The 26,844-nt window shown below is 48.3% G+C and overlaps 1 protein-coding gene across 1 annotated transcript in view; it reads right to left on the bottom strand.

The window, feature by feature from the left end:
* The window catches only part of LOC144791703 (E3 ubiquitin-protein ligase DDB_G0292642-like), a 148,733-nt gene extending 122,175 nt beyond the window's left edge, over nt 1-26,558 (bottom strand). The window contains exon 1 of the mRNA XM_078666455.1: nt 26,356-26,558. Coding sequence (XP_078522581.1) covers nt 26,356-26,425 — 70 coding nt within the window. The 5' untranslated portion in view covers nt 26,426-26,558. The remainder of the gene's footprint in view (nt 1-26,355) is intronic.
* Between the last annotated feature and the right edge of the window lie 286 nt (nt 26,559-26,844).

Genomic DNA, 26,844 nt, shown 5'->3' with positions numbered 1-26,844 from the left:
TAACGCTTCAATGGTATGGAATGATTAGGTCATGCAGTGGTAAAAAAAGTACACTTTATTGTTGCCAAAGTGGTTAAGTTGTTATATGTGCTGTTCTCGTAAGGATAATGTTAATGCAATCAATGTGCTGGAGCTGTTTTGTAAAATAAAGTCACTTATAGCTCTTATGCATTCTGTGATAATTGCCACATCAATAAGAAAAGGGGGCAGGGTATATTGACTATACACTATTGCAAGCACGACGCAGCACTGGTGCATTTAGAAAAATGCATGCGTTTGTGTATTAAACACTAGTGAAAGAGTATGGTGCTTACATGTGCATGGTAATCTAGAGCATGGCAGCACTCTAGGAAAGATATCCCATACTCAGAGTATTATTCCTCTAGAAGATAAAGTGCTCAAAATGTTAGGGGGTGTTTTTTAAAAGTTATTTTATTTATACACTGCTCTTACTCCATCTGCAATGTTCTGCTTTCCATTAGCTAATTCCATTTACAAATTAATACTAGTAGGTACGGTTTGTGCAAATATTCACATGACTATCGGTCTCTTCCTGTAGAATAACACCATCAGGCAGAATAAAGCGTTACCGTTTGGCATTATGTGTAATGAAATGCACGTATATGTTCATTGTATTTTATATTGAAGGACACAAGTAGATGCCCTTGGATGATTATGCAAAGAGCATGTAATACAGAGGTCTAGGGGGACAATGTCCCGCCAGGGACGATAGGGATCTGATATACAATTGGTCCTGAAGAAACCATAGACCCCTAGGGGCGCTAGTTGGCTGAAACATGTCGACCATTTCTATCCACCCATTGGCTGTGTAGGATGGAATAAGTGTCCCCAGCACATCGCACTGTTCTTCTAACCTTGGGGCCGTCCCAGCTTTGTAATTAAATGTACTTGCTCTAGGGTCGGCAACAATTTTAACTCACTCCCTTTCCACAGCTCCCACCAAGTCTCCCAGATGAGAAACTTCACCTCCTGGTGGAGGCGAGACCTGATGATTGTGCACTTGACTACTAGTACTATAGTGGTGAGATAATACCACTGAGGAAAATAGTAATTGAGGGTCTCACTACTATTATAGAAGAGACTCTAATCATCGAGAAAGGTGTGGGTGCATTCCTTTTGATTACCCATAAGTTTACCCTCTTACCAGGCCCAAAGTTTCCTTTTTAATACATATAAGTCACCCTAAAGGTAGGCCCTGGAGATCCCCAAAGACAGGGTGCAGTGTATTTAAAAAAGAGTATTGTGAATGGTGTGGGTGCACTCCTTTTGATTACCACAATGCTAACCAAGGAGGCAGAGTGCATCCTATGCTACATGCTTCTACCTCCCCCATCTGATTCTTTTAAGAGATTTAATTGCCAGGTCAACACAGCAGTATGAAACTGCATATACAAGCTCTGCTGTGGCAGGCCTGAGGCATGTTTAAAGGGCTACTTAAGTGAGTGAACAATCTGCTGCATGACCCCTTTTAGCATTAATTTACAAGCCCTGGGCACATATAGTGAACTTTACCAGGGACTTAAAAGTAAATTAAATATGCCAAGTGTGGATAAGTCAATGTTACCATCTTTTAAGTAGAAATCTATGTACTGTAACACTAGTCAGCAGTGATGAAGTGCCCAGAGTCTCAAGCGAGCAAAAATGAGGTCAGCAAAACAGAAGGTCAAAAGGCAAAATGTTAGGGGAATCAACATCTAGGATGCCAAGTCTAACACAGTGGAAATCAAAAGTTTAAGTTTCCCCCTTCATGGATGGATACAAGCTTGATTTTGAGGGTAGAAGTTAAGTAAACTCAGCTGACCACTGAAGGTACTTAAGGAAAATCTTATAAAATATTTACCAGGAGAAAACAATTTGGTATTTCTTGTTTTAATGAGGGCTTGATACAATATTGATTCCTTGTTATGGAAATTTCACTAGTTTGAGCCATATAATCAAAAATAGGTATGGGTAAATAACCAATTACTAAGTGTTGTGATGATCTATTATGCTTGAAATACAATCAGACCATAGATTTAAATGAACATTTCTTGGTGAGCTTTCCTTTTTGAGCCTTCCATATCATAAGAACATTTTCCAGGAATCTAGTCCAACTCCTTTTTGGCAAAGGTATTGCCATATCACTAGCAAGTTTAACAAAAAAAGAGCATTTTACAGACAAAAGGAAGTTATGTGAAACTTCAGGCCTGCTACCGGAGTATGAGCAAATTCATGTAAAAGTAAGGGATATATAGGGATCACAGTGCAACATAATTACAGGCCATAAGGAGTTCACAAAAATATGCTCATTTTATACAGTGCTATAGCGGGTAGACTACTAATTCACGTTCATCCCGCGCACACACTGTCACTCGTTAATCTTCAGCGAGGACGCTGCATTAAATCGGTAAGGCTTCCGGCTGTATTTTTTTTTACATGGCTAATTAGTTCACCATTATTTGTCCTTATGTTAAAGCTTCATAATTTCTCTCCCTCATAGTGCATTGTCACTAATACGTAGTTGCGGTTTCCACGTGATTTACTGGATTCAATTAATTTCGTTCTCATGGAAATGTTATTGCCCTTAAAGGTGAGCCTGCACCAGTTCCGCCTCTTTTTATGTATTTTTCCAAATGCAATGTTCCCTAACCACGTTTTTTTCATTTGCCAAAATTGGTCCACTAAACATTAGAAGATTTCAATAATTGGACCTCCCGTCCATCGGACAATAGAAGTTGCTTCCCTCACATTCTGAGGTTGATTTTAATTAGCTTACGGTCTTGGTGTTTTAAGATTAGGCACGTTACAGAGGGTTGCAATTGAGAGTGTCCCCTGTGCTCAAGGTTAATTTTAATGGAATACAGCCCCACCAGTAACTCGCGGCGGTTAAAATTGTAGCTGCCTTGGCTGGATTTTCATGTGTTAATTTTTCGTCCCCTTTTAAACCAGTGAAGGTGCATGATTCAGGTTGTCCCACTCGCTTCGCCGACCTTTTCACGTAGTGCCTTGATGCACCTCGGCCAGTGCTTGTCTCCCACAATTAATCAGCCCTAACGAGCGGCATGCTTGTCAATGACATTGATTTTAGTCTCCCGCTACCACTCGGTTCCATTCACGCACCCGCTAGGGGTACAGCATGCATCGGTCTTAAACCTTATTTCTCACTGATACACGTTTTTGGGTATAGATACCCACAACATCAGGAAATTTTGTTTTGGTAATTTTAGATATCACCATTTGGTTCCCTAATTCTGTTTCCTTTTCCACAGGCAATTTCCTAATTTAATCAGTCATGAACTTATCATTGTCTTGAAGATGATCCTACTATCTCGCTGAAAGGATCGAAACATCGGTGAATCATGTTAAACAGCTTTTCGCATTAATCCACTGTGTAAAACAAGTGCACTGACAGTTTATACTAAGTTTGAAAGAATTTGTATTTGACAAGCAATACCTGTCTTGAATGAAATGTCTTTTTCTTTTTTTTTTTATGTTTTGTACCTGTCATGTTTCATATAGGATACAGGATTGTGTCCACTACATTGATGCTCTCAACTACGGTTGTCTTATTGTTCGCATTATTAAATGTACTGTCCGGCTGGACATGTGAAATATAGCCTTGATTTCAGTCTATATTTATCCTGCTAATATCTGATTGTTTAAGAACCACGGTTTATGTTTATAACTATTACCCAAGGTCCTTATTTACCGTGAGGGTTTCCCTTGTTATTTTTGACATCGTCTAAACAGTACTGCAAGCTTAGACAATTGTTCCGATGCCATAGAATTCCGAGGTACTACTTAAAAGAAGAACTTAATGAAAGCAATGAAAACATCAATACATTAAGTTAAAAGTCCAATCACTAACATTTTCTTAGCACAGAGGCTATTAAAGATGTTTTGAAGAAGCACACATCACTAATCTACTAATGAGAGTAGATATCTCACAAGTGTTAGTGCAAAGGATATTGCAGCGGATTATTCCTTAAAACAATCGTTGTCAGAGTTACGTCACACTAAAATCATTTGGCATATCACTTTAGCATAAAAGATCAACTGCTCGTGCCAGGAGGGACCTAATTAAGACAGTAAAAACAACAATGCAAGGTAAACAAAAGTGCAAGCATTCAAATCTGCCTAACGCAAAGGCCACATAAACAAGTTTTAGAATAAAAAAAATCAACTGCTAGTGCAAAGAAGGACCTAATAAAAACAGTAGGGACATCAATACAAGGTGGAAAAGTGCAATCAGTCACATTTGCCTAATGCAAAACTTAACCAGTTTAAAGCAACACAACTCACTGGTCAACTAGTAGGCAAAGACGTTCCACGAAAACTACTGCAAAGAATGTCAAGGTTATGCTAGGTGCTGGAGACATACAAAGACTGGTTAAATACCAGAATTACTTCAAAAGAAAAATTGGGAAATAACTCACAAGGTTCCAGTGCAATGAAGCTGCTGTCTACCATTTTGCACTCGCTGGCTGCGTGCGTGCGAGAGAGGAGAGGGAACGCCGCGCTGCCTCTTACTGCTGTTCCCGCTGGCACCCGTCAGGCAAAGAGACAAGGAAGCTTCACCAGAGCCCCGAGGAGGCTGCATTGAGGCTGCCGAGACAGTCTCTGGGGTCTCCGTCGCAGAGCTTTCAGCGGCTTGCAAGGAGGTAAGGAAAGAGCTGAGGAACGAGGAATGAGGTGGGGGTGTCCACCCCACCCGCCCCTATTACAGCCTGCAGAGTTTTACCTGTGGGGTACAGCGTGATACAGCGTGATACATCGCGGATCCCCAGGGATGAACTATCCCCCAAAGCCAGGTTGGCAAATCGGAAGGAGGCTTCCCTAATTGAACTAGGTGCAGATGCAGAAACTTCAGGGATGCAAAGCTGCGGGCAGTCATCAAATTTGGAAAACACCAATAAGTCAAATATGCTAAAAATCTGCCAATCCTCGTTCCAACCGAAAATATATTCAAAATTTTGTTTTTTAAAGAATGCAGGGGACAATTTTTTTTCAAATGTGAGAACAGTACTGGGCCTTCAAACACCACTTCTGCCAGAACAGCCTGCACAGCCAACGCAACCGATTTAATTTACTGGCACACATAGAACTAATGACAAAAAGAGGAGTTCTACTAGGACAAATGCTATGTCGGCTATTAGCTTATTACAAACAACATCAACTCCGCAACAAAATAAATCACGGGGGATACATGATATTAATCCTACCGGCAGGGAGCAGACACTTGGCACTGGATTAATCCAAGTTCACAGATCTATGGAAGCATTAGGATCATTGGGAGTTGACATAGAGGAAAGATTCAACCTTGACGTCATCGATGGCTGCGGAAGATCGACGCAAACTAACAACAATACAGTTAACTGTGGCACAACTGAGGTACCAACAACTTGCGAACCGCGAAGCCCTGACCAATCAACGGCAGGAGAGGATTGGAGAGGATTAGAAATAGCTCAGCAAGTTCCAACGCCACCTCTCCATCAGAAGGAACAAGCAACAGTTCCAAACTCAATGCTAAATGCAGCAGGAGCGAAAGAAAAAGGGGTAAGCGAATACTTGATACTGTGGAAATGACAGAAATCTCTTCATACCTGGGGAAGGAAGAGTGGGAAGATCTCAAGGCCGCCAATTCCCAGGATAAACACAGGAGTGTGCCCACAGGGAACACTTTGAGAGGGTCTCCTGAGCATAACCAAGTTCAAAATGAGGAAGGGGAATGTAAAGGAGATCAAAAGGGGACAAAAAGTCCAGTAAACCAGGCAGGACCACTAACAAATATAAATCAGGAAAGTGCTGGGCCTAGCTTGTTAAAAACAATGCAACTCTTGGTAGAGGCTCTACACTACCAATCCGATAAAATGGACACTCAACTGACGCTATTAGACACCTTGGCTGTCTTTGTGGTTGCCATCGATGGGAAGCTGGGTGCATTAAGAACACTTTTACAAAACAAATATGACCATCCGAAAAGTGGAAACCTAAGTTGTGGATGTGGTCCTATTATTAATAAATTGGCCTCTCTCCCAGAAATGCTGAACTATTTGTGTGATCAAGTTAAAATATCCTCGAAGGGCCCAGGCGCAGAACCTCTAGAGAGACTTATGAAGGATGAAATATGTGACCTGATAAACACAGCACCAACTACAGCTAACTTAACGGGAGGCCATGGTATTAAGGAAGACGAGGCTTACACGAATAGAGATATGGGCGCCAGAGTAACCGAAACATCAGAAAGCCAGCTGCCTGAAGGCCCATCGGAGGAGAAAATGGATAAAACATTGAACGCAAAACAAAGGCGAGCAAAAAAACGGAAAGGCCGAAATCAAAAAACAAAACTAAACCACGAAGGGTTCAAGCGTCTTTTTGGAAGGTCTGCACTACCATTACAAAGCGAACCAGAGTCTGGAAAGGATATAAGCATAGGTGGGTCTCCTGAACGAAAGGCATGCAGTTCATAAACAATAAAGCTGCTCGCCAATACAGAGAAGGGCGCAACAGACGTAATGCAAACCCTTGGGAATACTGAGAACGAGGAAGTGGAAACTATGCCTCAGGAAGGGACCATCTTGACTTCCCATGCAAAAAAAAGAAAAAGAAAAATACAATCTGGAAGAGAGCAGTATAAAACACAAAAGAGTGTTACTAAAGCCTGTCCCATCACCAACAAAACAGTCAGTGAAGACACCTTGCAATCACGGTCCAACAACGAAACTGTCCAACGGATACCGCCTAAAATGCTGCCAAAAACAATAAGGAATAATCTTATAGAGACAACTGACAGTAAACCGGCCTCTATTCTACAAGCAACTATATCTATAAATAGGAGGACGAGCCAAAGAGTGGAAATATTCGCACCCAAAAAAGAATTGGTAATTACGATAGGTGCCCCCGGGCAAGGAGAAGATGGACAAAAGCCCAATTTAAGAGGACAACAAATGATTCAACACAAAGAGGAAGATGAAGTAGCAGGGTCCATAAATCAAGAAAATCTGTTAGAAACAAAAGGTCATGACCTTACTCAAAAGTATAAATCCAACAAAAAGGCTTGGAGCCCAGGAGACCCAAGAAGCGAAACAACCGCAATTTGGCTGACTCCAGAATATATATCGAAAGGTAGGCATGACATATTGAACAGAGGCAACATCTTACCTCTGCTGTCTCATATTCCCTCCTTGGAAGATGTGACATCCACAGATTTGGTTTCAATCGAATTTACAACTGATGATGTATCAAGTGGCGAAAAAACTAAAGCAACATGGATAACATCTTTAATTGCACATAAAATTCCTGCAGAGTCCAAAACATTTAAGAACTGGGGGATAACATTAACCCCGTATATAAAACCAAGATACCCAGAATTATTAACCCCTGTAGTTACAGAGGGAGCACAGGCTTCTGCAGTCAGGCAAGGAGTATCGGTCCGTAGAGGCGCAGTAGGGACAAGTGGAACAAGAATCATGCAACGATACAGTTCTATCAGAAGTACCGAAGAAAAGGCATCATCTCCAACAGGACTAAATGACCTAAGATGGATCACCAGAACAATAAACACCTATGCAAATTGACCAAAAGGCTCACATTCAAGATCAATTGAGATTAATCATTTGAGAATATGCTCATGGAATGTCAATGGTCTGGCGTCCATAATGACTGATTCAGATTTTATCAGCTACATAAGGTCGTTTGACATTTTGGCTCTTCGAGAAACATGGCAAGCAGACCCCCCCCCCCACCTTTATGGATTCCTGCGCTTTTTTACTGGTGCAGTAAGGAGGACGAAATACGGCCACCTTCAAGGTGTCTTAGCTATCTACGTTTCAGCCACAAGTGCCCATGTGGTCAAAGAAGTTGGATCAACTTCCTCTGACTCATTGGCAGTTAATCTCTACATCTCGCAATCAGACACAGGCACGGGGAAACTAATCTCACCTTGATCAACGCCTATGTTCATCCAAAAAGGAAATCAAAGGCAGCTAAAGAACTATGCAAGTTCTCGGAGAATTGCATTCAGGATTTACCACCAACAGATCTGATCATCACCGGGGAATTTAATCTCAACCTAATGGGAATCTCGTCAGACGAGGAGAACCTAACTAAAAATTCAGCCTGGGATATACCACTCCAAGGGAAATCGCAAATAATGAAACAGACTAAATTGGACATGCGAATATTACAGGACCTTGAACTCTTTAACATCAGAGCACTAAATGGAAGATTTTCTGGAGATAACCCCCCAGCTACTACTTTTCATTCAACCAGAATCAATACAATCTTGGATTATACTTTTATCTCATTATCCTTATTCCAACAAATGGTTTCATTTCGTATAGGGGAAAAAACAGATAGTGACCATTGCCCCCAAGAAATTGTTCTTAGTAACATCAAGCCTAAATTTGAGTTATCATCGGTGCCCAAAGAGTCAATCCACACAATCAACTATAAAAGGATCAAATGTTCAGTAGCATCCGACTGTAGCATTCTTGAAAAGGCGAGACTGCTTTTCCACTCGAGAATTGGCTGTAGCGAGATCGAGAAATGGGAGCACTTTACTTCAAATATGGCAACCTACTCAACAAGATCTAAGCAACAGATGCAATTGGACTGTAGCAGCATGAAAAACTTTACACGGCAGCAAAAAGAGAGGATCAAGTGTTTAAAAAAATCAATCAATCATATGATAAGACAATTATGGCAGAATCCTACGGATATTGTAAAACACGCCCAGCTACAGAAATAGAAGGCATTGTTGAAAAAAATTAAATGGGAAGCCAATAGACCTGCGGAGGAAAACATATGGGCAAAACTACATGCGGATTCCAAACCGTGTGACGGTGCAAGATTCTGGAAAACCATTAACCAATTTTTAAGACCTAAGCATGCAGGAGTTTTTTTTTAAATATCTCCGAAGAAGTCTGGGCATGCCCCATTAGAGGTCATTTTAATCAGGAAAAAGACTCCTATTTAGAGACAGAAACTGTTAATGAGAACGAAAATTCTGTCGAAAAAGAAATAATGACACTGATTAGGGCCATAGGCAATCCAGATGGCTTTGCACCAATCACAAATGAAGGAGAGCCAAGTTTACAAGGAATTATCAGGCGCCAAATCAAAAAGGGAAGGAAAGAGGGGGCGCCAGGGCCAAATGGAATTCCACCCATCCTTTATAAACAGGAGGAAAAAGAATGGGCCTTAGCCCTCGAGCCATTATTCTTAGAAATACGGCACTTATATTGCCCAGCTCTTGGAAGGGCTCAATCATCTCTATCATTTTTCAATCTGGGGACAAGTCAATTCCTCAAAATTATTGCCTAGTTGCCCTAATGGATAATGAGGCAAAATATTTTGCAGGAATACTTTTGGAAGAACTGCAGAAATGGGCCACAGAGAAATCCTTAATTCCAGTAAACCAGACTGGGTTTGCCTACTCAGTGGGCACAGCCTCCAACATTTTAGCAATGGGCATGCTAATAGATAAGGCTGAAATAACTAAAATGGCAATTCATTTTTGTTTCATAGACTACAAGGCCGCATTTGACCACGGTAACCGGAGCATCTTATGGTCCAAATTAAAGAGATGGGGGATACCAAGACCACTGTTAGACCTGTTGATCAACCTGCACACGGAGACGTGGGTTCAAATAAAGCTGGGTGATGGTACACTCCTGTCAAGACGAATAGCAACCAATAAAGGTCTTAAACAGAGCTGTGTTTTAGCTCCCACATTATTTAACTTGTTCTTAGGGGACCTAATCCCGATCCTTAATAGTTGTAACTTCCATGCTCCAAAATTAGGAGGGCTTTCATTACCGTGTCTTCTCTATGCAGACAACATAGTCCTAATTAGCCATACTAAAATCGGGCTTCAATATCTTGTGAATGCAACACAGCGATACTCTGATACAAATAAACTGACAATAAATTTAGAGAAAACACGGACAATGACAATCAGCAAGAAAAGGAGCAAGTCACTAACCCGGTTCTGGAATAATGCTCGGATTGAGGATGCGAAGGAATATACGTATCTAGGTGTAAAAATTGACAACAGTGGCCAGTTTAATGTTCAGAAAAAGAGCATCAGAGGCAAAGGCGTTGTGACAGCAATTGCTCTAAAAGCATTAAATTGTAAACTTACTGGCCCGTCTCTTCTGCCTCTGACACAAGTGATACAAGCAAAACTGTTAACAACAATAACTTACGGGCGCGAAGTTCTGAGAGGCTGAGATGCCAAGATACTAGATAACACAGTTTCAGTCGCGTATAGGATTATTTTTAGTTTGCCGAAACAAACTTCACCAGCTCAAATTAGGCTTGAGTTTGGCATCCAAAAACAGCTCCTGGCGAGACAGGGAACATACATAACTGTCTGTGATAAAATACGCAAAACCAATCAAGGAACCATAAATGACTATTTATGGAAGGAATTAGCACAACACCCAGCTTCACCAGCAGCGAAGTACCTTAAAAGAGACCTGGCGAATCTTGGCTTACAACAACTTTGGGACACTCCCACAAGCCATATTACACTTAAAAGATTTGTCAGGAAAACAGTTAAACATCTCTCATGGGTTGAAGACAAGGCATCACTTGCAAAAATGTCACACTGCTGGCTAATTTTGAATACGGCAAAACCAAAGGAAATGATGGACGGAGCGTTGACAATACAAGCACTCACCCCCAGTCAACTGATCTGGGTTTAATTCATCACCATTCTTTAGCCCAGTCTGCCACCCCAGTTCAGACATGGCCATATGCAAATCAGTCTGACCCTGTGCTTCATGGGAACAGTCCATGAGTATATATATCTTATGATTTAACTGGAAAGGAAAAAATGTTTGTGTGTTGATGAATTGTCCGTTTGCATATAGATGGAATTTAAAGGTTGTAGGGATATATTGTCTTTTACATGTTGACGCGAATTTTAAAGCTTGTATTTCAATGGTTTTAATTAACAATGCAAATAAACTATTACTTACTGACAGTGCAATGAAGGAGCAGCCACCTGGTCATTAAGTGGGTTTCTGGGAGAGGTACCAGACTTATTACGCAGGAGCAGCCACAGAGAGCCTCCGGTCGCTTTCGGCAATGAGAACACACAAGTGAGAGACTCTGCACCCACTGAGTATAGTTGCTGAGGCCACGTAGGGCAGACTCTCCTTAACTCAGCTGTAGGCACTGTGAGCACTCACGGATGGGACGCACTCAGGAAGTCCAGACTCTGCACTCCTGCTGGTACCTGTAAGACTGGTTTCAGGCCTGTCAGCCCCAGGGCAACTTCCTGCTAGGAGCACTGCAGCACTGGAACACCGTTGACTTTAACCTAAAGCCAAAACTGGACTCTTGAGACTCTGACTGCTAGTGGGCATACCCTGGATGTCACCAGTAGTGAATGGGGAACAACCACTATCGCTAATGCACGGAGAGAGTGGGACAGGGAAACACCAAAGAAGTACTAGAGCCACAACCTCAGGGAAATTGTGTGATTATTTGTGAATGTCGTATTTTTCCTTTGTGTGGTTAGCCATAGAAAATAAAATACTTCTTTTTTTCCATAGAATTGAGTATTTGGCATGACAGTGATATATTGCTGCTACTGAGAGCATTTAGAGTTGTGACAGCTTGGACCATGTAACCCTGAGTGTCAGGAGCAGAAAGGGTACTTGACCCAGTTACTCAGGATCCATAGTAGGTCAGTCCCAAGGACATCATGAGTAAAGGTCTCAACCCCCACGTTTGAGTTCAGTAACCCCTGCGTGCCCCGTAACCCTCCGACAGGGATTCTTACAGAACCAGAAACGGAATTCTGGATGATATCAGTGAAATATATTGACTCTGTAATACTAACTCTGTCCCAATGCAATTTGCCAAATCCGGCATACGTTCAACAGTCAACGCTTTGACTGCTTGGTGTTTAGCGCAGCCACCAGAAGGAGGTAAGGGAGTCCTCTTACTTTTCATTTTCCATAGAATTGAGTATTTGGCATGACAGTGATATATTGCTGCTGCTGAGAGCATTTAGAGTTGTGACATGGTGTTTACTATCCACCATTCACATTCACCCCCCCTCCCCCCTCCCACTCCAGGGGAGCATCGGACTGCTTGGACCATGTAACCCTGTGTGTCAAGAGCAGAAAGGGTACTTGACCCAGTTACTCAGGATCCATAGTAGGTCAGTCCCCAGGACATCATGAGTAAAGGTCTCAACCCCTACGTTTGAGTTTAGTAACAGGGATTCTTACAGAACCAGATACGGAATTCTGGATGATGTCAGTGAAATATATAGACTCTGTAAATACTGACTCTGTCCCAATGCAATTTGCCAAAACCGGCATACGTTCAACAGAGACAGCGCTTTGCCTGCTTGGTGTTTAGCGCAGCCACCAGCAGGAGGTAAGGGAGGCCTCTTACTTTTCTGGTTCAGTTGACTACAACACAAACAGCTTAATTAAATGCCTATCAGCACTTTTTTTGTTCAAGTGTCATTCTGGCTGGGTGTAGCTGAACCTTAAAACACTGATGCCAACAGGGGCATTGTGAACCCCCTGCTTTAGCAGCTACAGCAGGGGGTGGAGTTCTTTGTGGGCCTCTTCAATCTGCAACTCGGCGACAAAAGCTGATCATTGACTCTGGAAGACAGCATCAACAGAAAAGGGCATCAACAGAAAAGGAAGGAGTAGTAAGGAAAAGCAACAGTTGGGTAAATAGAACAGGGAAAGAAAGAAGGAATATTGGAAGGAAATTTGGAAAAGAAGGAAGTATTGGCCCCAATAAAAGCACACATGGCCAGAGGGGGTACGCATGGTCCTAAAACACCATAAATTCAGATGCCACATAAGTTAGGAACATGTAGCCAATCAGAAGACAGCAGACACTGCACATGCAGTGATCACGTGCTCCTCTTACCAGGCATCTCAACACGTTACCCACTGGCCACATTGAATTCACAGAAGGTTGAGGCCCACCTGGATTATCTATCGAACAATTAATTTACTACTCCAATGGCAGCAACTTGCATTCCTTACCATAGAAGGATCATGTAGGAAAGTGCCCCTTGTTGCATGGTTGTCCCCACTTTTTGCCTAATGCGCCCTAGGTTCCTGCCAACCAGGTGCCCAGGGCCTGTGTTCTTTTCCTAAACTGTACTGCTGCAAAACTGCAAAACTGCAAAACTTAAGCGGCAACTCTCTGGCTACATGTAAGTCCCTTGTAAAGGGTACCATAGGTACCAAGGGCACTGATACCAGGGAAGGCCTCTAAGGGATGCAGCACTTATTGTGCCACCCTTAGAGGCCCTGTACTTACACACACACACACACACACACACACACACACACAGACAGACAGACAGACACACACACACACACAGCCATTGCAGGCTGCATGTTTTGCTGCAGAACAAAGTGAAGGGTTAACATGGCACACATCCATGTGTGCCATGACTTCAACCCACTGCCCTGGTCTAGATTAGCCACCCCTCTAGCTGGGTGCACTATACCAGTGGTGAGGGTGTAGGTACATGAGCCCTGTACCCCTACAGTGCCTAAGTCAATTCTTGGAAATTATAAGTGCAGTAATGCCATAAAGAGTATATGGTATGGGAGGTTGTCATTACAAACTCCACCGCACCATAATGGCCTTACTGAACACTGGAACATTAACCCCACACTAATGCCAGTGGGGGATTTGATGAAAAATGCACTCGGAGGGCATCCTAGAGGTTCCCCCTGAAAAATGACCTAACTCTATTGTCCTGGCTGAGTGGCTGCTCACCAGCTGCCACCACCAGACATGTTTTTGGACCCCTCAGTTGTGAGCCTGCCGCTCTTGGGGTCCTGAAACAAAGCACATCCAGGACAAGGTGCCAAGCCTCCTCCCCCAGGATGAGCAGGGTCCACGAAGGGGAAGCTTCAAAGGCTTGCCGCCTTTATGAGTTACCCCAGCCATTTGCTGCTCCCAGCAACTGGCTCACACTGGTTCTGACCCCCCACTTTGGGCTGGGGAATCGGTGGGTAAACCAAGTTAGGAGGAGAGGTGTGCCCACCTTTGCCAACCCCACCCCTCAAGAGGGAGAGGCGAGGTTAATCACAACTCTCAGTCCCCAACATGTTGGAGATGGGGGGACCCAGCCAACCAGAGTGAGGCATATGCCCCCTTTCCACTGGAGAGTGGCATAATAGGGGGTGTACCCACCCCAAGGAAGGGACCCATTGGTCCTGACCTATACCTACCTGTAACACCCCTAAATTTGGTATTTAGGGGAAACCCTGAACCTTGCCTCCTCAGATCAGAGCTGACAAGAAGAAACCAGAAGAAGGACCAAACAGCCAAGCAAAGAAAGGAAGAGGAGGACACCCACTGACTTGGACCCAGCCCTACCAGCCTGTCCCGACTTCGGATCCTCCTGCAGAACCTGGGTGTGCCCTGCAGCCAGCAGCCCTCAAAAATCCAAAGAACCTGCACTGCCTTATCAACCAGACTCTGTCTTCCCTGAGCACCGGACTTGCTCAAAACCAATTGACTCTGCTCCTGGCGCTCTGAGCCCGAGTGACCCAATATCCTCAGGTTGTCCCTCCCCGTTTATCCTAGCCTGGATCCCAGTGCCCTCTGAACCTCTACAAGCTCCAAAAACAAATCTACAGTCAACAGCTAAAAGGTTCCCTCAACCACGACCAAAGGCGACACGCTGACAGACTCCGGTAGCGAAGCGGTCCAGAAAGACCAACCACGAACGTCCGACTGACTCTGTCTCAGAACACTTTTGGTCACAAGACGACAACTCCCAAAGACCCCATTCATCTCATCAGCCGCTGACAGACTCTGAGGGATCATCGACCGAGTCTGGAGTTCGCCAAGACCGCATCCTACACTCAGCCGTTTCTGTGCCGCTAGCGGTGTATTTCCTGTGTCGGCCATTGAGCCCTACCGTGCTGACCTTGACCCCAGGAGCTTTTGTTTTCCCAAACTGGTGGCCTGCTCACCACAGTCCCCAAGCCCATGACCATGCTTAGCCTGTTGGCTAGCATGTGGTCCTTGCACTCTGCACCTGGCTGCCTCTGTGCCTCTGGTGGTGCAACTCGAGTGCCCATCTAGCCGAATCCTACCCACGGACCCATAAACCCAGTTCTGTTTTTCCAGGACTGAGTGTACATTGTGATTAATACTGCAAACCTGTACTGACATTGCAAAACGCATTAACTCCTTTTTCCTTCTTCTAAGAAATGCACCAACCCAGTATCTAGAGATACCTGGCTGTGTAAGAAAAGTAACTGAAAAGTGATTCTGACTATTTACAAGTATGAAGTAATTTTTCTGTAACCAATTCATTGCATTCTATTGGAGACTACTGTATTTAAAATGCATATGCTTGCAAAGTATTTTTATACTTACCTGTGCCAGGCCTGTCTTGGTTCTAGAAAATAAATAATATTTTTAAACAAACAAATTGGTCAGAGTTCAGTCTTTGAGTGTGTAAAATCATTTCTTGCCTGAGTGTGTACAATAAATGCTTAGCACTATCGAGTGATAAGTCGTTACTGCTCGCCCACACTACCACAAATAGAGAGTAAAGTACTATATACTTTAACCGCTGCCTGCCTTTGGGGATCCACTGGACTCTGTGAACACTATACCTCACTTTGGTATAGTATACACAGAGACAGCTTCCTACAGATCACCAGTACTATTTTATGGAATACAATGAACTGTACAAAAGAGTGCCTCAAATCGACTGTAAACTGAGACAGTCCTCAGACCCTATGCATGTAACTTATCACCTAGCTGCAATGTTTAAATTAAACGAACTGCTCCTGTTTTGCCAAACACCTCTTGTCTCTTGTTTTTAAAGGTATTTCATGTTCAAGCAACAAAAGGATGGCAGAATTAAGGGATAGAGGATAGACAGGTAAAAGAATAGCATAGTAAAGGGATGGATGGGAGTGAATGGATAGATGGATGGACAGGTGAAATGATGGCAGAGTAAAGGGATGGATGGATGGATAGGTGGATGAACAGGTGAAAGGATGGAACAGTAAAGGGATGGAAGGATGGATGGAAGTGAATGGATAGGAGGATGGACAGGTGAAAGGATGGCTGAGTAGAGGTTTGGATGTATAGGTGGATGACAGGCAAAAGGATGGCAGAGAAAAGGTATGGATGAATGAGTGGGGGGGAGAAAAGATGAGTGAATAGATAGCAGTGGATGTATGATGTATGAAAGAATGAATGGATCACGGAAGGTAAAGGTGAAATAGGTGATTTCAGTAGGTGGATGGAAAGGTGAAAAATGAATGGATAGATGCAAGGATGGAAGAGACAATGAAGCTGTTCTATGGAGGGTTCGGTTTACTTGCTCCCCTTGCTTGGTGGCATCAAGCTTTAGTAGAGAGTGGGGGCTATTTTACTTTTCTGGCTACTTCCTTGGATGCCAAATGCAATGGAGGGAACAAAAACACCAAGTGAGTCACTTCACAAGTGCTTTAGTTAAACTATGATTTGGAGGAAGGTATTTGAGTTTTCCAATGCCTTTGAGCAAGAGCAATGCATGCACTGCAAGGACAGATATCTATCTATATTAGTAATTACACTAATGACCATTTATATAGCTCTTACTAATAAGTCTATATTGCTACTTGTTGGACGGGCGAGGTCTCCGGGGGGACAGAGGTAAGTACTTCTGGCCACCCGGGGTCCCCCCCTCCACTTGGAACGTTACAGAGCACTAGAGTCAGGCTTCCCGAAAGGAAGGTTTACACATTTATTGTCATATACACAGCGACACCCACACACTACAAAAGGAAACCACACCACTAGAGTTATAGATAACAATTCTTTATATAGGGTTTGGCATCAGATCAATACGTATACATTGGGGTGAGGTGCTAACTTTCTGTCCTCGAGGGTTGATGTTTGGGGGTGGGGTACTGTCCCTCTTGAGGTACTCACAGTCGTCTGTAGTCCGTCCTTTCTCCCGGCTCTAAATCCTCGAGCTACGGGGTACTGATGGTGGATTCACAGTGGGGGGGGGGGGAGATCCCACGCGTAAGGCTCACAATCCTCGAGCTGCGCGAGCGTGGGTCTCTCCCGGGGGCAATTGTCAGGGTCCCCACTGTTCCTGGACTGAAGGGTGGGTGCCGCTGGTCCGCCGCAGGTTTATCACCTGCTGGCCTCCCTAGGGTGCAAAGCAGCGTCGTCCTTCTGGGGGCACTCCTGTAGTGCGGTGACTTCTCAGCGCCGTTCGATCTGACGCTCCCAGTCAGGCCGCGGTGCGTACCCTGGAGCGCGACGTACCTCAAGCGCTCCCAGGGACGATGCGGGCAAAGCTTGCAATACGGCGTAAAGAAGGGAGTATGTTGCGTACCCTGGAGCGCGACGTCCCTCAAGCGCTCCCAGGGACGAGGCGTACATTGGTGGCAGGCTCCGTACGATTGTAAACCCCGGGCGACGCTCGAGCCCCGACCACTTCTGCAGGCCTCGAGTCTGGGGTGCCAGGGGTGATCCTCGCGGTGACCAGCGTATCCACGAGAGCCGCTATTCAATCTGCAGGGCTCCTCGGTCTCGGTTAGGGTGGGTACCATGATCTGTTCTTTGATGGCCGCGACCACGTCAGCAGGGCCTCGTCTCTCCGATCCAACTTCCGAAAAAAAAACCTCTCTGGCGTAGTTATTGTTTGAAAAAACCCCTCCAGGCCCCGCCTCCTTTTTAGAGGGCTCTGGCCATCTGGCGCACAACCCCTCTTTGAAGTTTGGGGGGGGTGGGCATTCCTACTGCCCGGCAGGGATCGAGGTCCGGCCTGGCCAGAGGGCAAATGTGACTCCTCCACCCCCTCCTACTTGTAATAGGATCGCCCCCCACAGTTGGCCAGGGGGTGATGGGGGGCTCTGGTTGCTATGGGATTGGGGGCTCTGTGGGCAGGACGTGGGCTGGCCTGGATTCCTATCTGCGGGCCTGGGCCTAAAGCTTCCTGCTTCTGGGGAGAAGGGTGGGGGCTGCGCTAGGTTGGCTATTCGTGTTCAGGGAATAGTAGGGATGTCGAGAGGAACAGCGGACAGGGTTGCTCTGGTGGGGGCCCGGGGTGTATGGGTGTCTACGCCAGGGCGACCAGGTCTAACACACGTCCCCCCAGCTGAAAGGCAGGGAGAACTACTCATCCCCTTGGGAGTTCTCCTCACTGAGGCGGAAGAACCGGGATAGACCGTCCGCATTGGCGAGGTCTGTACCCGGGCGGTGTTCGACGGTGAAATCCATCCCCTGGAGGGAAATGTACCATCGCAACAGCTTGGGATTCTCTCCCCTCATCTGCATGAGCCACCTGAGGGGCCGGTGGTCGGTGGACCCGGAAGTGCGTTCCGAACAAGTAGGGCCTCAGTTTCTTCAGGGCTCAAACCACCGCAAAGGCCTCCCGCTCGATGGTACTCCACTTTTGCTCCCTGGGTAGTAATCTCCTACTGAGGAAGGCGACTGGTTGGTCCTGGCCCTCCCTATTCAGCTGGGATAGAACTGCCCCTATGCCATGCTTGGAGGCGTCGGTCTGGACGACAAACTCCCTAGAGTAGTCGGGGGCCTGGAGTACTGGGGCCGCGCACGTGGCTGTTTTTAAAGAGTCGAACGCCTTCTGACAATTTGGGGTCCAGTGTACCTTCCTAGGCTTTCTTTTGGAGGTCAATTCTGTTAGGGGTTGCCATACCCCTTGATGAATCTCCGGTAGTAGCCGGTGAGGCCGAGGAAGGCCCTCACTCCGGTCTGGGTTGTAGGGGGTTCCCAAGCCAGGATGTCGTCGATTTTGGGTTGGAGGGGCGCTACCTGGCCGCTCCCTACCTGGTGCCCGAGGTAGACCACTGACCCTTGTCCAATCTGGCATTTACTGGCCTTGATGGTGAGTCCGGCTCGGCGTAGAGCCAGTAGCACCTCCCAGAGGTGTCGCAGGTGTTCTTCCCAGTTGGTGCTGAACACGGCGATATCATATAGGTAGGCGGCGCTGAACTCTTCCAGCCCTGCCAGTACCTGTTTGACCAGTCTCTGAAAAGTGTCCGGGGCGTTTTTCATCCCAAACGGCATCACCCGGAACTGGTAGTGCCCATCGGGGGTGGTGAAGGCGGATCTCTCCTTCGCCCCTTCCGTGAGGGCAATCTGCCAGTATCCGGAGGTCAGGTCGAAAGTACTGAGGTAATGGGCCGCCCCTAGACTGTCAATGAGTTTGTCCGCCCGGGGAATGGGGTAGGCATCCGTTCGCGTGACGGCATTGAGTCCCCGGTAGTCCACGCAGAACCTTAGTTCGGGCGTGGTCCCGGGGGTGCCCGCTTTCGGGACTAGGACCACTGGGCAGGCCCACGGACTGTTGGAGGACTCCACGACCCCTAGGGCTAGCATTTAGGACACTTCCTCCTTAATGCTGGATCGGACTCGGTCCGGGACCCGGTAGGCTTTGTGCCGCTCCGGGGTGCTGTCCCCTGTGTCCACATCGTGGACACACCAATCGGTGACCCGAGGGACCAGGGGAAATAGATCTGAGAATTGTCCCAATAGTTGGCGACAATCCTCGTGCTGTTCAGGAGTCAGGGAGGTGGAGAGAATCACTCCCTCCACGGATCCATCCTTCTCCTTGGCACACAGGAGATCGGGTAGGGGCTCGGTCTCGTCCTCCGCCCTGGCATCGGTAGCGAGGAGCATGCTTACCTCCTATCGCTCGAAGTGGGGTTTGAGGCGGTTCACGTGGAGGACACTCAAGGGGTTCCGGGGGGACTGTACGTCTACCAGGTAGGTGACCTGGCTCTTGCGCTCCACTACTATAAAGGGGCCTGTCCATTTGTCCTGGAGGGCGCAAGGTTCCACCGGGGCCATCACCCACACCTGTTGACCAGGCTGAAACTCTACCAGTGTGGCGTTCTGGTCATACCAGCGTTTCATTTCTTCCTGGCACGCCTCAAGGTTGGCCTCTGCGAGGTCCCGGAATTTCTGCGTCTGATGCCTTAGGGCCAGGATGTAGCGGAATACGTCCTGGGAAGGGTTTCGGGGGGCCGTCTCCCAGCCCTCCTTGACTAGGCTGAGTGGTCCTCGGACGGGGTGACCATAGAGGAGCTCAAAGGGGCTGAACCCCAGGGACTTCTGTGGGACTTCCCGGTAGGCGAACAAGAGGCAGGGTAGGAGGATGTCCCACTTCCTTCTCAGGGGCTCCTCCAGGCCCATGATCATTCCTTTGAGGGTCCGGTTGAATCTTTCAACCAGACCATTGCCTTGGGGGAGGTTCGGGGTGGTGAATTTGTACGACACCCCACACTCCTGCCACAGGAATTTCATGTATTTTGAAATGAAGTTGGTCCCCACGTCGCTCACCACCTGCCGGGGGAATCCCACCCGGGTGAATATTCCCATCAGGGCCCGCCCCACTACGGGGGCCGTCACCGTTCGGAGGGGGATGGCCTCCGGGTACCGGGTGGCATGGTCCACCAGGACGAGGATGAATCTATGGCCCAGGGCGGTCAGGGGGTCCAGGGGTCCCACAATATCGATTCCGACCCGCTCAAAGGGTGTACCGACCACGGGAAAGGGCTGGAGAGGAGCCTTGCGCCTTCCTCCGCTCTTCCCGCTGGCCTGGCAGGTCTGGCAGGACTAGGAGTGGGTTGCTAGGTTGTGCCGCATCTTGGGCCAAAAGAAATGGGTGACCAGCCGGTGGTAGGTTTTGTCTTGTCCCAAGTGCCCGGCTAGAGGCACGTCGTGAGCTAGACCCAGTAGGAAATCTCGGAAACATAGGGGTACTACCAGTACCCGGGCTGACCCTAGTTCAGCAGACTTGGGCTCGCTGTAGAGGAGACCATTCTCCCAGTAGATCCAGCGGGACCCGGACTGGTCTCCGGCTGCCTGGGCCGTGGCCTGTTGCTGGACGCCCAGGAGAGTGGGGCAGGTGGCCTGTTCCTGGCAGAATTCTTCCCGGGAAGGTCCCCCCTCCTGTCGCCATTGGTCCAACCCCGGGAGGTCCCCCAGCTCCGCTATCTGCTCGCTGGTTGGACCCTGGGTGTCTCCTTCCGGGTTGGCTTCTACTAGGGGGTCGAGCCCGGAGTGGTCAGGTTGCCTGCCTTCCCTTCTCCTCCTTTGAGGGCAGGGCTCGGGCCCTTCCCTCTGGCTCTACTCCTTCGGGAGCACTCATCCGTGCGGCCATGGCCCCGGGTGGTGGCGCACACCCATTAGGGTAGACCCATCATCCTCAGGTGGGTCTTTCGTTCCACCTGGGTCCACGGGAATGTCTCCAGGTCGTTGCCCAGTAAACAATCGACTGCCATGGAGGTTCGGACCGCTACCTGCAGGGTGCCGGCTACTCCCTCCCATTCAAAGGGAATTTGGGCCATTTCGCAGAGGCTCTCAGAGTTGTCGGCCGCAATGACGGGACAGAGGATGTGGGGGACAATCTGTTCCTTGGACACTAAGTGACAACGAACAGACGTGACACTGGCACCGGTGTCGCGGAGGGCCTCTACGTTGACGGTCACCCACTGCGCGTACTTTGTAGTGTTGGGTGGAAGCGGGGTTCCGGGGACCATTCCTCCCTCCCCGAGGGACACCAGGGTCATCGCTGCGGGTTCCCACTCCTCGGGACTCTCGAATTCTTCCTCGAGGGCGACAGTGACAGCGGTCAGGTGACGGGGGGGGGTTCCCTGAGATGGTGGGCTTTTTGAAGAGGGGACACTGGGGGTCACTGGCATAGTGGCCGGGTTGTTGGCACTTGTAACACGCTGTGGTATTCCTTAGCCCGGGTCTGCCTGGGGGAGCTCCCGTGCTGGGTAGGAGGGAAGATGGTGACACCGGCGGCGGGTTTCCTTGGGGGCCGCGTTGAGGCCCGGGCGGGAACTCCACGGCCTACCTTGGCCACCCCCTCTTCGCTGTTGGGGGCCCTTCTCATTTCTAGCATAGTCCCCCTCGTGGCCCCTAGGGACCCGGGTGTTCACCCAGCGGTCAGCCTCCACAGCAAGCTTTCTAGGGTTCGTAAGCTTGCTGTCGAGGAGGTGCTGTCGTAGTTCTACAAGGCAGTTTAAGGATAGGTGCTCCCAGGCTATCAGATCAAATAATTCTTCAAAAGTGGTGACCTTGCTGCCCTTGATCCAACCTTCTACGGCTCTGCTATAAAAGTTCACGTATTCTACCCAGGTGGTACCCGGGAGCTTCTTGCAATCCCGGAACCGCTGTCAGTACATTTCTGGGGTGAGCCCGTACCTCTCTAATAGGGCCTCCTTCATATGGCTGTAGGAATTCAGCACCGCGGAGGGTAGCTCTAGTAAGGTATCCCTCCCTTCGCTTAGGAACCGCCCCCACAATCCGGCCCCCCAATCCTTCTCAGGGACCCGGTGTGAGGTCATCGCAACCTCATAGACTTTAAACCATTGTTGGATGTCATCATTCCTATAATACTCCTTGACTACGTCTTTGGGGATGTGAACTTTGGCTTCTACTGGGGGCGGGGTCCCCCTGTTCCCTGGGGGCCCGGCTTCCTCGCTCCTAGCCTTGAGCTCGAGCTCCTTCAGGCTCCGTTCGTGCTCCAACTGTAGTTTCCTGCCCTCATGCTCTCGCTGCAACTTCTTCTCTTCTAACTCCCCTTGTAACCTCAGTTCCTCCATGGCTAACTTCCGTTCTGCTATCTTCAACTCCCCCTCAATTTTGAGCTGAGCTAGCTCTAGCTCGGGGGCCCTGCTTCTCTCTTGGTCTGCTAGTTCCCCGGGGGACAATCCTCTATCTGATGGGTTACTGTGCGTAGGGGAGGCTGCTCTCTCTAGTCCGGGGCCCCGGTTTCGTCCGGCCGCGCATCCCCCACACCGTTCTCTTCTACTGGGGGAGGCAGGGCTTGGGACTCCACCCAGGCCCTCACGGCCTTCTGGAGGTCTTCCTTGGTGCTCAGGCCAGTGGTAGGGATTTGAGCGTCTTTACAGAACTGTTTAAGTTCTTTGTGGGTGTAGGTGTCTAATTGTTCTACTTGAAAGACTGGGTTCCCGTTGGGTGCGGTGAGACTCATGGTGGTCAGGGGGTAGCCCTCCTTCAACTAGTTGGGTAGGTATTTGGGCAAGAGTGTTCAGTTCAGGTTAGCCCAGCACCATGTGACTCTGGGCAATAGCTCGCTTAATCTTCCCGACGGCCCCCAGCGCCTAGAGACCCTAACGGGTGATTGTGCGCTTTACAAATGTGGATTATTATTATTATTAGTTCTGTAATCTTAGGCTTTGTTCGGCTTCGCCCTTGCTATGCAGTGTGTCAGCTGTCCCCCTATGCAATGACCACAAATGCTGGTTCGTATCCTTCCGCTGCTGCCAGTGTTGGACGGGCGAGGTCTCCGGGGGGACAGAGGTAAGTATTTCTTGCCACCCGGGGATCCCCCCCTCCACTTGGAACATTACCGAGCACTAGAGTCAGGCTTCCCGAAAGGAAGGTTTACACATTTATGGTCATATACACAGCGACACCCACACACTACAAAAGGACACCACACCACTAGAGTTATAGATAACAATTCTTTATATAGGGTTTGGCATCAGATCAATACGTATACGTTGGGGTGAGGTGCTAACTTTCTGTCCTCGAGGGTTGATGTTTGGGGGTGGGGTACTGTCCCTCTTGAGGTACTCACAGTCGTCTGTAGTCCGTCCTTTCTCCCGGCTCTCAATCCTCGAGCTACGGGGTACTGATGGTGGATTCAAAGTGGGGGGGAGATCCCACGCGTAAAGCTCACAATCCTCGAGCTGCGCGTGCGTGGGTCTCTCCCGGGGGCAATTGTCAGGGTCCCCACTGTTCCTGCACTGAAGGGTGGGTGCCACTGGTCCGCCGCAGGTTTATCACCTGCTGGCCTCCGTAGGGTGCAAAGCCACGTCGTCCTTCTGGGGGCACTCCTGTAGTGCGGTGAGTTCTCAGCGCTGTTCGATTTGACGCTCCCAGTCAGGCCGCGGTGCGTACCCTGGAGCGCGACGTACCTCAAGAACCCCCAGGGATGATGCGGGCAAAACTGGCCATGCGGCGTGAACTAGGGAGTACGTTGCGTACCCTGGAGCGCGACATACCTCAAGCGCTCCCAGGGATGATGCGGGCAAAGCTGGCAATGCGGCATAAAGCAGGGAGTATGTTGCGTACCCTAGAGCGCGACGTCCCTCAAGCGCTCCCAGGGACGAGGCGTACACTGGTGGCAGGCTCCATACGATTGTAAACCCCGGGCAGCGCTCGAGCCGCGACCACCTCTGCAGGCCTCGAGTCTGGGGTGCCAGGGGTGATCCTCATGGTGACCAGCGTATCCACGAGAGCCGCGATTCAATCTGCAGGGCTCCTCGGTCTCGGGTAGGGTGGGCACCACGAGCTGTTCTTTGATGGCCGCGACCACGTCAGCAGGGCCTCGTCTCTCCGATCCAACTGCCGAAAAAAAAACCTCTCCGCCATACTTATTGTTTGAAAAAAAACTCCAGGCCCCGCCTCCTTTATAGAGGGCTCCGGCCATCTGGCGCACAACCCCCCTTTGAAGTTTGGGGGGGTGGGCGTTCCTACTGCCCGGCAGAGATCGAGGTCCGGCCTGGCCAGACGGCAAATGTGACTCCTCCGCCCCCTCCTACTTGTAATAGGATCGCCCCCCACAGTTGGCCAGGGGGTGATGGGGGGCTCTGGTTGCTATGGGATTGGGGGCTCTGTGGGCAGGGCGTGGGCTGGCCTGGATTCCTATCTGCGGGCCTGGGCCTAAAGCTTCCTGCTTCTGGGGAGAAGGGTGGGGGCTGCGCTAGGGTGGCTGTTCGTGTTCAGGGAATAGTGGGGATGTCGAGGGGAACAGCGGACAGGGTTGCTCTGGCGGGGGCCTTGCTCAGGTGACGGTGGGGGCCCGGGGTGTATGGGTGTCTACGCCAAGGCGGCCAGGTCTAACACTACTCAAACAAAACCTATGTACCAACCTTGGAATAACTAAAGGTTGAGAAAAAACAGTAAGGTTCTGTACTGAGGGGCCGATTACGATGCAGCTCGGAAGGCTCACACCAACAGTCGGAGCCTTCTGAGACACATCATAATGTGCTCCTCGGTTTACTTTCCGACCATCTAATCAAGATATAGGCAGTCAGAAAGTAAAACGGCTGGTCAATCCAGCTGGCTTCCGACAGGCTAGAAGAGAAAGCCCGTCGGCCAGTCGGAATCCGGCCAGTAATCTCAAAGGCGTGATTTCCGCTCTTGAGATTACAATGCATGGTTTCCATGCCGGCCTGTCCGACATGGAAACCATGTTGGAAAGTGTGTTTGTGGGTCCCCAGCAGGGACCCATTTGGTGCACGGTGTCCGTTTGGAGGCCAAGGGGGCACCAGGTCCCCCGTACCTTGTGGCAGGTACCTTGAGGTGCCTACCACGGGATGCAGGGATGAACCGCAACTCCCATTTCACTATGGGAGCATGCATTTCGGTCGGTTTACAGCGTTCAGTCGCATCCTAATGAGGTAGTCAAGACTGCCGACTAGGTATCAGTGGGTCCCTGAACCCAGTCGCTGTCCCGACATCAAAATCAGGCCCTTAATTCTCCCAGTGTGCACGAAGCTCCTTGTGACCCTCACCTTAAGCATGTTGCATGTGCATGTTAACCCTCCATGTCATTTTATGATGAGTGAAACAGATTTCTCTAGCAAATGCATAAACGACCACAATTATCTTACCATGATTAACCAGGGAACACACTCGGCAACTCTGGGCATTAAGCTTGCCTCATCTCTACAACGGCCCCCCACAGACGCCGGGGATGCCTGGTTTCACCTTGGAGATACCCAGAAAGGGACCATCTCACAGGGAAAACCAGGACGGGTTCCCCAGCAGTCTTCAGCGCCAGGATACTCCATGGAGTCGCAGTGCGCTTTACAAGTACACCCACATTTACATTTACATTATACTCTAGACAATGCTGGGTATCCAATTATTTTCAAGCATGTTTCTTAACCCATATTTCTGCGGGGAAGAGTTTATAGAAACCCCTAGGGCGACTGTCAGACTCCGCTTCATGTGATTCCGTCCTCTTCCAGTTTCAATTCTTAAATCCTAAATTTATGGGATCCTAGGGTATTTATTCAATTTCCAGGTCTGGTGCAATATTGTAACAGATGACAAGTGGCACTTTCAAATGATTGTTAAAAAAAATACGTGCTGGAAGTATATCGTAGCATCACTGAAATAATCTGACCCCACTTAAGTATCTTTTTTTTGTTTTTAAATGCTCATTTTCCGATGTAAACATTCCAATACCAATACCCATCGACCCCCAACACATTTCTGTGGGATGTTTAGAAAGGACCAACGATATCGGTGGCACAATACAAGTATTAGCGAAAACAGCGCAGTAGACACAACCCTTCGTCTATCTCTCACCTGTGATGTCGTCCTTTCTACGAACAAACTTCAGGGTGGTGTCTGCTGGGTCATAGCGTTTCTCGTTCATCTCGGGAGGTAAAGACAGAACTGGAGGGATACCGAAAACTTGGATTGTCAGGGACTCAGTGAAAGTTAAGTCTGTTACGGTCGGAGGGGAGGAGTTGGAGCGCTGGCAAAGGTTGGGCGGCGACTGTGCTTTCGGTTTCTGTTCTTTACTTCCTAGAATACCGAAGGGACTTTTTGTAAGTAACGTGAAATGTGACGACATCTGTCTGGGAGGAGATGGTGACGTACAAAGGTAGAGGGAGAGAGAGAGGAGGTGAGGGTGGCGTAAAACGGTTGCTAGAGAGAGGAGCTGTAACTTTGAAGAAAAGAAACATCTAATTTTGTAGGTCTTAATATAGGTGCTCCGCGGAATACGAAGCAGAAATAGTTGTCGGCGCCCACAGGTTTCCCAAACGACTTCTTTCCCACATATTCGTTTAA

This window comes from Lissotriton helveticus, chromosome 11, assembly GCF_964261635.1.
Source record: "Lissotriton helveticus chromosome 11, aLisHel1.1, whole genome shotgun sequence".
Taxonomy (NCBI): Eukaryota; Metazoa; Chordata; class Amphibia; order Caudata; family Salamandridae; genus Lissotriton; species Lissotriton helveticus.
The sequence above is the reverse complement of the archived record's forward strand: the minus strand, read 5'-3'. Positions and strand labels throughout refer to the sequence as shown.